Source organism: Ipomoea nil, unplaced genomic scaffold (assembly GCF_001879475.1).
Source record: "Ipomoea nil cultivar Tokyo-kokei standard unplaced genomic scaffold, Asagao_1.1 scaffold2826, whole genome shotgun sequence".
In the NCBI taxonomy this organism is placed as follows: Eukaryota; Viridiplantae; Streptophyta; class Magnoliopsida; order Solanales; family Convolvulaceae; genus Ipomoea; species Ipomoea nil.
This window is the reverse complement of record NW_017619254.1, coordinates 3668999-3682706: the sequence shown is the minus strand read 5'-3', so window position 1 is coordinate 3682706 and position 13708 is coordinate 3668999. Positions and strand designations below refer to the sequence as shown.

Sequence of the window (13708 nt, the reverse complement as noted above, 5' to 3'; positions counted from 1 at the left end):
TACTTTTGAAAAATAAAATAGCTATATATTATTTAATCATATAAAAAATGTGTTCAATTAGAGTTTAAATTTACACCTATAAAATTTAAAATTTGCTTTCCAAATGTAATTATCTTAGTTATTGTTCGTATTGTGAAAATTATAATATAGATGAAATACAATTAAGAATAAATCAATGTAATTATGTAAATTTTCTCTATAAATTTATTTGAATATGCATATAATTAGAGATTATATTAACCATACAAAATTATAATTATAATTATAATTATAATTGTAATTTTGTATTCTATAAAAATAATAAATACTTGATCAATGGAAGCTCAAAAATATTTTTATATTAAATAATTTAAAATATTTTAGTTTTTTTATTTTTTATTTATATTTATAATAACATAATTTTTTTCGTGCATCGCGCGGGTGAATTACTAGTATATATATGAATTAATTTCACTTTTGGTCCCACAACTTTTGATGTTCTATCACTTTTGGTGCACAACTTTAAATTTTTTTAATTTTGGTGCATAACTTTGTTATTTTTATCAATTTTGGTCCTTTCGGCCAAATTGACAGCTAAATGTTGCTGAATTTTATATTGTTAGGGGTAAAATCGTCATCCCAAGGAAACATCTTCAGTATCTAAACAAAATCACCGTAAAATCATATCTATAGGTGTTTGATGATGAGAATAATGGGGAAGATGAGCAGAAACCAGACAGATCTATGGGATTTATAGTTTCGAGCATTGGAAAACTCTTCTTTTCCTCTTAATATGATTTTTCTTTTGTTTAAATATTGAAGATCTTTCCATGTGATGACGATTTTGCCCATAAAATATAAAATTCGAAAATATTTTACCGTCAATTTGGCTGAAAAGACCAAAACTGATAAAAATAACAAAGTTAGGCACCAATATTAAAAAAATTTAAAATTATATACCAAAAGTGATAAGAACTCAAAAGTCGTGGGACCAAAAGTGAATTTAATTCTATATATATTACATGAAAGATCAGTTACAAAACATCACCATAAATTCACCTAAATATAATAATATAATAATAATAATATATTATTATTATTATTATTATTATTATTATTATTATTATTATTTTGTAATAACAAATTTCACTTTAATTTCACCTTATTCTTTTTCTACTTCATAAAATTACAAATTCATTTCTACCATAATTTCATCTTTCCAGCCAAAGGCCTTGTAAAATTTCCTTCCTTCTCTTCTACTACACATAGCCACCATTGACTCGAATAGTCTGCCCGTTGACCCACTCGCCGCCGTCACCGGCCAAGAACGCAACCACCGGAGCTATGTCCTCCGTCGTCCCAAGTCTACCCATGGGGTTCTCGTCTATTACCCTCTGTATTACCTCCTCCGATTTCCCCTCGAAGAACATCTCTGTCGCCACCGGCCCCGGCGCCACGCAGTTGGCGGTGATCCCCGTCCCTTTGAGCTCTTTAGCCAGAACCTTCACCATCGCTTCTACCGCCGCTTTCGAGGCCGCGTACGCCCCGAAGCCAGGCCTCAGCGCCACCGCCGTGGAGGAAGTGAGGCAGATAATCCTCCCGCCGCCGCCGCGCTTTATCCTGTTGGCAGCTTCCTTGCAACAGATGAACGCGCCGCGCGTGTTGATGTTAAAGGTCTTATCGAAATCCTCGATCGCGGTGTCGGCGACGGAAGGGTACTTGGAATCCAGAACGCCGGCTGAGTTGACCAGAATGTGGACTGGCGAGTTGAAAGCCGACTCGGCCGCGTCGAAGAGGGACTTCACTTGGACTGGGTCGGAGACATCGGCTCTTACGGCGATTGCCCGCGGCGAATTGGCACCGCCATCGGCCGCAGACGCCGCTGAATTGAGTTGGGAGACGACGGCGTTCGCCAGATCTGGGTTGGTGGTGTAATTGACGACGAGTTTAGCACCAAGCGAAGCCAAATGGAAGGCAATGGCTTTGCCGATTCCTCGCGACGAGCCCGTGACGATGGCAACTCGATCTTTTAACGGCAAGGCTGGGCTTGACTGCTTGACCACGCTGCTTCCTTCGGCCATGAGAATCGGCGGCGGCGGCAGACCTAATTGATAATGGAAATAGGAATAAAATGGGAAATTTGGCAATAATTGCAGAATATAATATAATAAGTTATAAAGAGCATTTTGGCACGGAATGCCACGGATAAGATCGTGTAGGCCTGTATATATTGATAAGAGTCCACTAGTTCTACATGTACTCCCAATTTATACTCTTATTTCGTACTCTCTATGGCTCGGGACCCAGGAGTCGGCTCGACCCGAAGGTCGGCACAGGTAGGGGGTCGATTTAACTAGTCGTTATTCTTACATTATCACCCATAAAACCTATTTACTACCCTATTATTACCTAATCATTATTCCAAATGACTGAACCCCAACCCTAAGGGCCCCCCACACCCTACTTACTAACTAGCCGTCAGACACTTTATCAACCAACTTAATACCCATAACTCCCTAATTATCACCCATCAATACCCTACTAATGGTCCAACAGACACTTTTGGGGGATGAGCTAGCTATAAAAAGGAGAAGAAGAGCACAAGGAGGGAGGCACTCATTCATCTACATGTGGGAGGACTCTCCCAAGTACTATTCTCCCACTCACTACTCTTTCTCCTTTAAGATAAGACCTCATTCATTCATACATACAATCTTCCTACACCACTCTCCCAAGAGAAGGCAATTCATATACACAACAAGAAGATTATCAAGAAGACTCCATTCTACCACAAAGAAGCATACTCCATCTCTATATACAAAGTATAGCTCCTTCCCTACACAATATTCTCATACTACATGTAGAAAATAGCTCTACAATATGTACAAAGATACCTACAAAATGCATAGTGGAGTTAGGCTTGGCACCGCCCAAAAAGGCCCGTGGTTTTCCTTTCGGTTTCCACGTACAAAAAGCATTGAGTTATATTCGTTCTATTTATTTTTCTATAAGCCGCATGTGAAAGGTGAATCCACCGACCGAGGTTGTGTTGGACCTCCCTGGGCCTGAAAACCCAAAAACCAACAGTTGATGTGACATGTTTTTTTTTTGGGTCATATTTTATAGGAGTTAATTACCAAAATGGTCCCTTGACTATAGCGAAATTACCAATTTGGTCCTTGGCTATTTTTTAAACCAATTAAGTCCCTCAACTTTAAAAATTTTAACCAATTTGGTCCTCCGTTTGTTTGACCTTTAACTTGGGACCAAATTGGTAATTTCGCTATAGTCAATGGACCATTTTGGTAATTAACTTTAAGAATGGACAATTTGGTTTAGTTTTCTCGAACCGAACCGAGCCGAACTAGTTTAGTTCGGTAATATACCGAACAATCGAACGGTATTGGATTCTTGTATACCAAACGGTTCGATAAAAAACCGATCCGAACCGATCCGAATTGTTCGGTAAAAAATTGAACTGAACCGAATATCGTTTGATTTTTTTATAATAATAATAATAAATAAATAAATAAATAAAAATTAAATCCAAGTCCCTTGCTGCTTGCTTTGCCGTTCAACTCATATTCTTACGGGTATCTCTTGTAAATGTTTTATTTGATTTCTTTATGGTTTGTTATCAAAAGTTCTATATTATGTGTTATGGGGTTTACATAGTCCATATCCAAAGTATAATATATAACAAAATAGTAATCCAAAGTTCAAACAGTATTCGGTTCGATTTTTACCGAACAATTCAATTCGGTTCGAGTTTTACCGAATCGTTTAGTATACAAGAATCTATTACCGTTCGGTTGTTCAGTATATTTTACCCAATCTAACTAGTTTGGTACAGTTTAGTTCGAGAAAACTTAATCGAATTGCCCACCTTTAAAGTTAATTATCAAAATGATCCCTTGACTATAGCGAATTACCAATTTGGTCCCAAGTTAACGGTTGACTAACGGTCAAACAAACGGAGAACCAAATTGGTTAAGAATTTTAACGTTGAGGGACTTAATTGGTCAAAAAAATAGTCATGGACCAAATTGGTAATTTCGCTATAGTCAAGAGACCATTTTGATAATTAACTCTATTTTATAGTCAAGATTCAAGAGTGATTTTGGAAGTTTTTTTCCTTAAGATAAAATATAGAATTGTCCACTCCAGATGCTCTTATATATTTATTTACTATGTACAAGGAGTCCCTTTATTTTGATAAGTTGATTTCATACTAACGTTGATGAGACTCACTCATTGGTCTTGTGATAAATTATTTTACCGCTTAGATGGAACCATGAAAGAGAGAGGCTGACTTAGAGGGGAGATAGGGAGGTGAAAGAAAATTGCAGGTGTTTATTAACAAATTTAAAATTTTATTTAGGAATAAGGGTCAAATAGGCCACTGAACTGCACACCAAATTACAATTAGGCCATTAAACTAAAAAAAGATACAATTAGGTACCTGAACTGCACAAATTCATGCAATTAGGTCTAAAATGACCTGTTTACCTGCTAGGTAGGTTGCGAATTTTAAAAATAATTTTTAAATTAATTTTAAACAAAAAATTAATTAATTAAAAAAAAACAGAACGGCCGGAGACGAAATCGTCTCCTAAGGGACGAAGACCTTCGTCTCCTGCCATGGAGACGAAGGTCCCTTCGTTTCCCTGCCATGGAGACGGTTTTTAAATTAATTTTTTGTTTAAAATTAATTTAAAAATTATTTAAAAAATCCACAACCTCCACGTCAGCAAAGTATCAAGTAAACAAGTCATTTTAGACCTAATTGCATGAATTTGTGTAGTTCAGGAATCAATTACACTTTTTTTTTTTTTGAGTTCAATGGCCTAATTGCAACTTAGTGTGTAGTTCAGTTGCCTATTTGACCCTTATTCCTTTTATTTATAAAATAAACTTTTGTATCTTTATTTATTACTCGGTTACAATATGTCACTATTGTAGACTCTTTTAATATCTTCTAAGCATGCACCATACAATATGCCACTTTTGACTTGTAAGACTCATGCGCCGGTACCTATACCTCTAGCTTCATTATCAGTTAGCCAGGTCAGCGTAAGAGTTTGAATTCATCATCAATGTATACAATTTTATAAGTTTTTGTTTTAATTAAAGATATATTTATCAAACTATAAAATCATATCTTGAATTTAAGTTTTTTACTCTTTATAAAATAGAATGTGACTCTTTAGAGCAACGTCAATAGTGTTGATTTTTTGAAAGTTTTACAATACCAAATAGGAAAGAGAAGGGGGAGAAAAGAGAAAAAATAGAAGAAAAAAAAAGAGTAAAAATTTAATGCCATTATATTCATGCGCCCAACGCATACCTGTGACACAGCTTGCGTTTCATCAATTCTAATGAGTCCAAAAAAAAAAAAAAAAAATCTTATTTGCACTAATAAAAACCACTAAAAACTCTTCCTGTTGGTTTTTGGGTTTTCGGGCCCAAGGAGGTCCAACACAACCTGTGGTTGGTGGATTCACCTTTCATAATAAGGCTACTAAAATAGAAGAAATATGACTCGATGATTTTTACGTGGAAACCGAAAGGTGAAAACCACGAGCCTTTTTGGGCGGTGCCAAGCCTAATTCCACTATGTATTTTGTAGGTGTCTTTGTACATGTTGTATGGCTATTTTGTATATAGAGATGGAGTATGCTCTTTTTGGTAGAATGGAGTCTTCTTGATAACCTTCTTGTTGTGTATGTGAAATTGCCTTCTCTTGGGAGAGTGGTGTAGTATTCTATGAGAGAAAGGATGGTGAGTGGGAGGATAATATTTGGGAGAGTCCTCCCATGTGTGTAGGTGAATGAGTGGATCCCCCATTTCTTCTTGTCTTCTCCTCCTTTTATAGCTAGTCCATCCCCAAAAGTGTCCGTTGGACCATTTAGTAGGGTAGTTAATAGGTATTAACTTGGTTATTAGTGGGGTAATAAGTGGGAGACTTAATAGGTAGCCTTTATTTGGGGGTTATGGATGAGGTAGATAAATAGGACTTTTAAGGGTAGATAATTAGGAATAACGGCTAGTTAGTCCGACCCTCTACCCGTGCCGACCTCCGGGTCGGGCCGACTCCTGGCCCAACCGACTCCTCGGTTTGGCTCGTATCTCTTTTGGTCTTGCTCCATTTTCTTCTTGGGCTTCCCTTCTTTGTCTGGGCTTTATCTCTTTTCTTCTTGGGCCCCGAGCCCACGGGGTTCACACCCCATCACTTCCCTCACAATTCATGCTTAAGTTTTTAGATCTGAAAAATACCCTTTAAAAACCTCTAATAAGATTGCTCTTAAATTTTAATATGACATATCATTGCATTAACTTGTTACAAACTATTTTAAATTATCATGTTAACTATTTAAAATTACCCAGCAAATATATATGTGGGGCCATCACATAGCATACGGGCACAAGGCAATTTTTTTTTTTTTTTTTAAACTCACAAGGCAAATTTGAACAAGAACGTATTATAAAAAGTCCCTACCATTTGACTATAAAAAGTTCTTAGCGGATCCGTACATTTATTTAGTTACCAAAAAAAAAAAAAAAAATTGTCGCATGGAAAAAAAAAAAAAAAAAAGATTTTGTCTACAGGGTTGATCACACAAAGCCACCGTTAACCCGAATAACCTGTCCGTTGATCCACTCACCACTGTCACCCGCCAATAACGCAACCACCGGAGTTATGTCATCCGTCTGCCCCAGTCTCCCTAACGGCGTTAAATCCATAAGCCTTTTTATCATCTCCTCCGTCTTCCCCTCGAAGAACAACTCCGTCGCCACCGGCCCAGGCGCCACGATGTTGGCCGTGATCTTTGTCCCCTTCAGTTCTTTGGCCAATATCTTCACCATCACCTCCACCGCCGCCTTTGACGCCGTGTACGTAGCGTATCCGGGCAACAACGCCCCCACCGTCGAGGTGGAGAGGCAGATGATCCTCCCTCCGCCGCCGCGCGTGATCCTGCTCGCCGCTTCCTTGCAGCAAACGAACGCGCCGCGCGTGTTGATGTTGAAGATCCTATCGAAATCCTCGACCGGGGTGTCGACGATCCTAGGGTACTTGGGATCGGCCACGCCGGCGGAGTTGACCAGGATGTGGACCGGCGAGTTGAACGCCGACTCAGCCGCGTCGAAGAGGGATTTCACCTGAGCCGGGTCGGAGACGTCGGCTTTGACGGCTATGGCTTGCAGTGAATTTGAATTTATTTGGGAGACAACTGTATCGGCTTGGGCTGAGTTGGAGGTGTAATTGACTACTACCTTGGCGCCGAGTGACGCCAAATGGAGAGCAATGGCTCTGCCTATTCCCCGAGACGAACCGGTGACGATGGCTACCCGATCTTGGAGTGGAAAGGGCTGCTGGACGGCGGCGCTGCTTCCTCCCTCGGCCATTGTCGGCTAAATGACAAGGAAAATGTATGAGAACTTTATTGCAGGGTAGTAGCAGAACGTGAAGGCGGATATATAGGGTGGCGGCCGGCGGGAGAGAGAAGCCACCTCATTGCTCACATCACTACTCAATTAAGATGGCAACGTGCATGTAGTTGACTTTATCAAATGACTCATGAGTGATGACTGATACACATTAAAATACTATGTGTACCCCTTTTCTACTCTACATATATTTTGATGTAGACATTTGTATTGAGACTTGAAGAAAGTACTCCCCGCCACATTTAAGAGTAACATTTAAGAATAACTCGGATACGCATATATGACACTCGACCGTTTGGATTGCATTGAATAAGGGTAATTCTACATATACTCCTATTTTACACTCTTTATTGACATTGCATGCCTTGATATTGCTTAATTTAGTAGTGCCCATGATGTTTATCTTTCTTTTTTTTTTTTCCTCCCTCCAATCAAATTTGAACACAAATAAGAGTACAAATTGAGAGTACATCTAGTATTTTTGATTGAATAATACTCCATGTTCAAAACTTTATGGTGGGCTCGGTCCTAATAAAATCATCAATACTTTACATAAATGCACTTTTATATCGTAAAATATGTGTTTACATAGTTTATTTTTGAACTTTTACTTGTTTAAAGTATATATTTTCATACATTATGGTTTTTTTAAAGTAATGTTACATTAATTTTTTTTAAAATAATTTATGCACAAACTCAAGTAATTCAGGTGAAATTTGATTTGTTCATGGGTTGTAAATTATAAATGTTACAAAATACAAATATTTTATAATAATTTGTCAAAGTTTAGAAGTTTTAATTATTTCTATACATAATTCGATATAATTGTTACAAAACATAAATATTTGTGTTTTTTTTACTATATTTTAAAAGTTTGAACAATATATAATTGCCATAAGACGTAAATGCTTGTGTTTTTTCACCAAATTTTAAGGATTTGTATATGTTTGTCAAAGAGAATTATTCAATTAAACCAAACAAAATAAAGAAAAAATGAATGAAGTAACAAATAAAATATTTGGATGAAAACCTGCCACCACAACTTAAAAGGTGGGTAAATTCGCATGTATAATAACCCATAAGGTCATAAATATTTGGAGATAGTTCGATGAGGCTAGCTGAAGTGATATATATTTTGATGTAAAGTCAGTACTTCCGAGCCGAGTGGGGATTTGATTTCCACAGAGAACATCTTCTTCTTCTTTGGAGAAAAAACAGTAAGGTGAGGATAGCGGTGGAATTAAGGAGAAAGAATTAAAATTGAAGGGTACCCTCCAATTTGATCAAAGGGAAGACAGTGAGACAGAAATTCTTGCCCGAAAATGCGGAAGCTCAATCCATTCTATAGCCCCACTGTCATAAAATCTTTAATACAATTTGATTTCTTTCCCTTTTCAGAATCTCCATTTTCCCATTTTCGAGGACTATTTTAGTTAAGGCACGAGTTTTTGGTAATTCATGAGCTATTCTTAGACGATGAACCAAGAATCCGGAGGTTGAAGCTTGAGATGGTGAAGGGTTCATCACTGATACGCAAAGGTTAAAGGTATGTTGAAGCTCTTTTTTTTTAGCCAATTCCCATGTTTAGTTCAAGTTTTTTGCAGATTTGAAGAGTCTAGCTTTAAAGAAATCTTGTTTAGTAGCGATTGCTTATGAACGAACACCCGAACTTCCATATATGCATCTGAACTTGCAGAATTTTTGAATCTTCCCATTTATTTTATGAGTGGGTGTGTTGTATTTGGCGAAGTTTTACTAATGCTGATCTGATTTCATTGCAAACTCTTAGTGAATGGAATGGGAATTTTGTTGGTGAAATACCCAGTTATGGTTGTTTAGAAATGATCTTACCCATAAAAGACGAAATTCTCTCATAAATCGCAGTGACTCAGCAGTCAATTAGGTTGGAGGGGTCAGTGCGAGCTCACCACATTGGTTGTGGGTCCCACACTGCGGCTACCAAGGTTCGATCATGTGTCTTTATCCACAATCTACTATCCAGGATTCCAGGAACCAACTAAACTGCCTATGCGGGCTGTTTAGAAATGATTTGACATAGGGTTAAGGGATAGTACTAACTGAATTTGAGTACAAGAAAATGTGGTTTATGATAATGGTGGTCTTTGGTTGAAATTTATTGTGGTGTGATTAGGGTAAATGATGGGAAGAAGTCTTAGCCCTATACTTAGGAAAGAGTTGGAGAATCTTGACAAGGATGCAGATAGTAGAAAATCAGCCATTAAAGCTTTGAAGTCATATGTGGGAGAGTTGGATAGCAAGGCGATCCCCCTCTTTCTTGCCAAGGTTTCTGAGACCAAGGAGACGGGTACTTCATCTGGTGAATGCACAATCTCGCTTTATGAGGTTCTTGCTCGTGTCCATGGACCGAAAATCCTCCCTCAGATTGATAACATCATGGCCACCATCATCAAGACCTTGAGATCGAGTGCAGGGTCGTTTGCTCTTCACCAGGCTTGCTCGAAAGTGGTGCCAGCTATTGCTAGGTACGGGATGGACCCCACAACTTCAGAAGAGAAGAAGCGGTATATCATTCACTCTCTTGCTAAGCCCCTTTCAGATTGTCTTTTGGCCACTCAGGAGGGCTTATCGTCGGGAGCTGCTCTATGCTTGAAGGCTCTTGTAGAGACAGACAATTGGCGGTTTGCTTCAAATGAGATAGTGAATGAGGTCTGCCGAACTGTTTCTGGGGCATTGGAAAAGCATGCTCAGGCGGGTCCCCACATGGCCCTCGTAATGTCTTTGGCTAAACACAATAGGTTACTTGTTGAAGCCTATGCCAGATTGTTGATACGATCTGGATTACGTGTTCTGAAATGTGGGAATGGGGAGGGAAATTCTCAAAAACGTTTGTTAGCCATTCTTATGATCACCTCCCTGATGAGGTGTTTGGACCCCAGAAGCATATTTTCTGAGCTGGGAATGGTTATTGAACACCTGGTGATGTGTCAATCAGATAAGATGCAATTTGTCAGAGGAGCAGCATTTGAAGCACTTCAATTGGCTAAAAGAATATGTTGTGAGAAAGGCTCAAATTTGGAAAAGGGCATCGAGCCAACCAATGGCTCAAATTTGTGTGAATCCGATGATCAGTCACCTATAACTACATCACCCGAATCAGAGACTGCTGATTCACTTCTTTCGTTTGATCCTATACTCGACTCCTCAAATTCAACCAGTTTGATCTCTCGAGATTTGGGTAGTGATCAAAAGAGTGTGAAGAGGAGACTTTGGAGAAGGTGTGGAAATGGCGCCCTTAAAGAAGAAATTTTGTCACAAGTTGCCCGCCAAATTGCCATTCAGAACTCTGAACAAGATGAGCTTACTACCAATCACGGTGACTATAGTGATCTATTTGCAGGGTATTTTCCAGGAAATGGTCGAAATGGATTTGTCAGGAACAGAACTCCCAGTCCACAGGTATCGTTTTTTTGCAATGTAGTATGAGTATGTGAGAATGGGCCTTGCATTGTTATAATGACTATTTTCGTTTTGCAGAGGTCACGCTCTCATATTAAACCTGAAAATTTAGCAATCTTTACAGCTCCAAGAAACCTCATTTGTTCGGTTCAGGACATAGATCATAGCAGCTTGGATTTTCTTGGAAAGAACACTCGTCCTTCTTCGTGCAAATTGGAGTCCCCTAGGAGGTACAGGGAAAACGGGGAAATAAAATCATCTGTTGAAAGCGAACAGGCTCATCGAAGCTCAGAATCAACATCTTCTTCGACAGAAGATGCGTTGGCTGATACTGAATCTCAATGCTTCACCAAGGCTGAACCTGAAAGTAAGACAAAATCTGAAGGTGCGTATACTCAACAGACTTCAAAATGCAAAATGATCTGTGGGGTTTTAGTTGCTGTGCTTTCCATTCTTGCATTTTTGTTGTGGGATGAGGATCAAGATGGGTTTTACAACCTCGTACCCACCTAAATTTTGTGGTATGCTAGAACTTAGAATTGGATTTTTGTTGCACCATGAGAGTTGGAAGCTGTTCTGTACTTTGATTAGGATGTTTTCTCAATCTGTCCACTTTTGCTTCTCCAAAAACATTCAGGTTTCAGCATCACAAATCACATGCAACTATGTCATTCTGACAAGTACAAAACAGCTATGGGCAACTTAGGTTGGTTTATCTCCTTATCGTTCTTTGCCGGCTAGGGTCAGTTTCATTTTAAACACACATTCTGATGGTAAATCAAAGCTATGCTAATCATCAGATTTCAGCTTTGGTGCTGCATTGATATAGCTACCACCAAATTCTACACAAACATCATCACAATAAGCATATATTGAATTCAAATTGAATCACTTCCAGAGTCAAACTTTATGTCTCAAAAAAAAAAAAAATGGACAAATTATCCCCGATGGAATTGGGAATATGCTTTGGTTAACGACAAATTTGTGGACCCGATCTAAAATAACATTTAGATTATGTATCTACAGTTAATATATTATGGGTATGCATTTAACCGATGTGACTATAAATAAATTGAATGCACATAATATGTTAATTATAGTATACAGAGACAATATCTAATTAACATATTATATGCATGTGTTATAACAATTGTTGTTTAACATACATTGCACTGTCGGCGCAGCCCAGCAGGTACATGGTTGGATTCATTGGACTTGATTACAAACTTTTCATGCCAACTAATTAAGTTTTGTGTCTGTCTCTATTCCTAGTATTTTTTTCAATGAATTAGTGTTCATTCATAGTTTCATAAGGAAAACTAAACCAAAAATTAAAAATTAAAAATATTTACCCCATTATGTATACGTTTTTAGAGTCACTATTAAAAGTTTGATTAATGATTAGTTGAATTATTATTATTTTTGGAAGACAATATATATATATATATATATATATATATATATATATATATATATATATATATATATATATATGATGATGCTGACTGGTGCATGATGAGAGGTGATGAACTAAAGTTGAGCACCTGGTTGCCCTTTGTTTCGGGTCAAACCCGGCCCTATCAAATCTTGCACCCAACCACCCACCCACTAATAATATCACCACTTTTTTTTTTTTTTTTTTTCTCAAAAAATATTTGGCCTGAATAAATTGAACTGACTCCAACTCTCCAAGCTTGATTCATGATTAGTTGTGAACTATCCATTACGAGTTGTGTCCATTATAATTTCATACCGCGTTCATTACACCACCAAGTCATTTTCATCATCATTTCAAATTATATTCATCGCAGTTTTAATTACACTTACCATGGTCTTGAGTCACATTTGTCCTGAACTTGAGTCAAATTTATCAAATTATATATACATGTGTGATAGAGAAAATTAACTAATATTTCTAACGAGGGTAACTTGGTTTTAAATTTAACTTAGTGGCACAATAAGTTTATATATATATATATATATATATATATATATATATATATATATATATATATTTTTTTTTTTTTACGACTTGAGCTACCTCTTTAGTTTGCAAATAGAGAATAATATATATATTATCACCTTCAACCTTTTGTATATTTGAATGCCTCCTATCATTTGTAATAACATACATAGTGATAACTTGCAGTTATTAATCACTCCAAATATAGTTATTTACCTTAATCACGCCGAGCAATACTAGTTTTATTAAAAATATCATTTTCATTCTACCATAAAATATATATATATATTTTTTAAATGTGTGTTTTATTTTTGCAATGACTTTCTAAGTTCGACTTCGCATGAGAGTTATTTATTGACCTTCTTAATTTGAGCCGGTTAGCTAAGAACAACTTAGACTAGTTTACCTCTTTGTGGTCAGTTAGAATACACTTTTAAGTAGCGACCATACATTTTTTATAAACTAAAGATAGATTATAATCTATTTTATACATGTATGGAGCTTTTCTTTTTGCAGAGGATACATACAAAGGAACTAAAATAAAATTTAACTTATATTATTATTTTTAATACATCTATACCTCCAAGCACACGTTCACAGGTAACAAATTGAGCGTGACTGACGGGAAATAAAATGTGTTTGTCCTTTAAACTTCAGCCATTACTTTGACTTTGTAGGTGAACTGCCTACCTCATAAAGTTGTGTACATCATACTATTTTCTTATGGTTAGATGTTAAATATCTTATGCAATATCAATATTTCTTACCGCGATGGCGCGATTTATTTACATATATTAGAGTTATAATTCAAGTCTTATTAAATCTCATCTAATAATTTTTTATTTACTTAGTTATTTGCACTTTGTAAAATCATTCGGT

General features: G+C 37.0%; 3 protein-coding genes across 5 annotated transcripts; 1 reads left to right on the top strand and 2 right to left on the bottom strand.

Annotated features, from left to right (window-relative positions):
* Positions 1–1114: 1114 nt before the first annotated feature.
* On the bottom strand, positions 1115–2142 carry LOC109159307 (short-chain type dehydrogenase/reductase-like). 2 transcript variants are annotated; one of them, XM_019307425.1, is made up of 2 exons: positions 1639–2142; positions 1115–1593 (listed from the first exon to the last, which is right to left on the bottom strand). In XM_019307425.1, exons 1-2 carry the CDS (start codon positions 2058–2060, stop codon positions 1239–1241), a joined length of 777 nt encoding a protein of 258 aa, XP_019162970.1. In that variant the 5' UTR covers positions 2061–2142; the 3' UTR covers positions 1115–1238. The 2 variants fall into 2 exon arrangements, with proteins under 2 accessions (XP_019162970.1, XP_019162969.1); XM_019307424.1 differs by having other exon boundaries at positions 1115–2141.
* A 4319-nt stretch (positions 2143–6461) lies between these two features.
* On the bottom strand, positions 6462–7430 carry LOC109158661 (short-chain type dehydrogenase/reductase-like). The gene has a single exon (XM_019306554.1). The coding sequence runs from the start codon at positions 7384–7386 to the stop codon at positions 6595–6597; it is 792 nt and encodes a 263-aa protein (XP_019162099.1). The 5' UTR covers positions 7387–7430; the 3' UTR covers positions 6462–6594.
* Positions 7431–8775: 1345 nt separating this feature from the next.
* Positions 8776–11589, top strand: LOC109158675. Of its 2 annotated transcripts, none has more exons than XM_019306567.1 (4): positions 8776–8974; positions 9581–10866; positions 10945–10987; positions 11027–11589. In XM_019306567.1, exons 2-4 carry the CDS (start codon positions 9586–9588, stop codon positions 11377–11379), a joined length of 1677 nt encoding a protein of 558 aa, XP_019162112.1. In that variant the 5' UTR covers positions 8776–8974; positions 9581–9585; the 3' UTR covers positions 11380–11589. The 2 variants fall into 2 exon arrangements, with proteins under 2 accessions (XP_019162112.1, XP_019162113.1); XM_019306568.1 differs by having other exon boundaries at positions 10945–10990; positions 11030–11589.
* The last annotated feature ends 2119 nt before the right edge of the window (positions 11590–13708 follow it).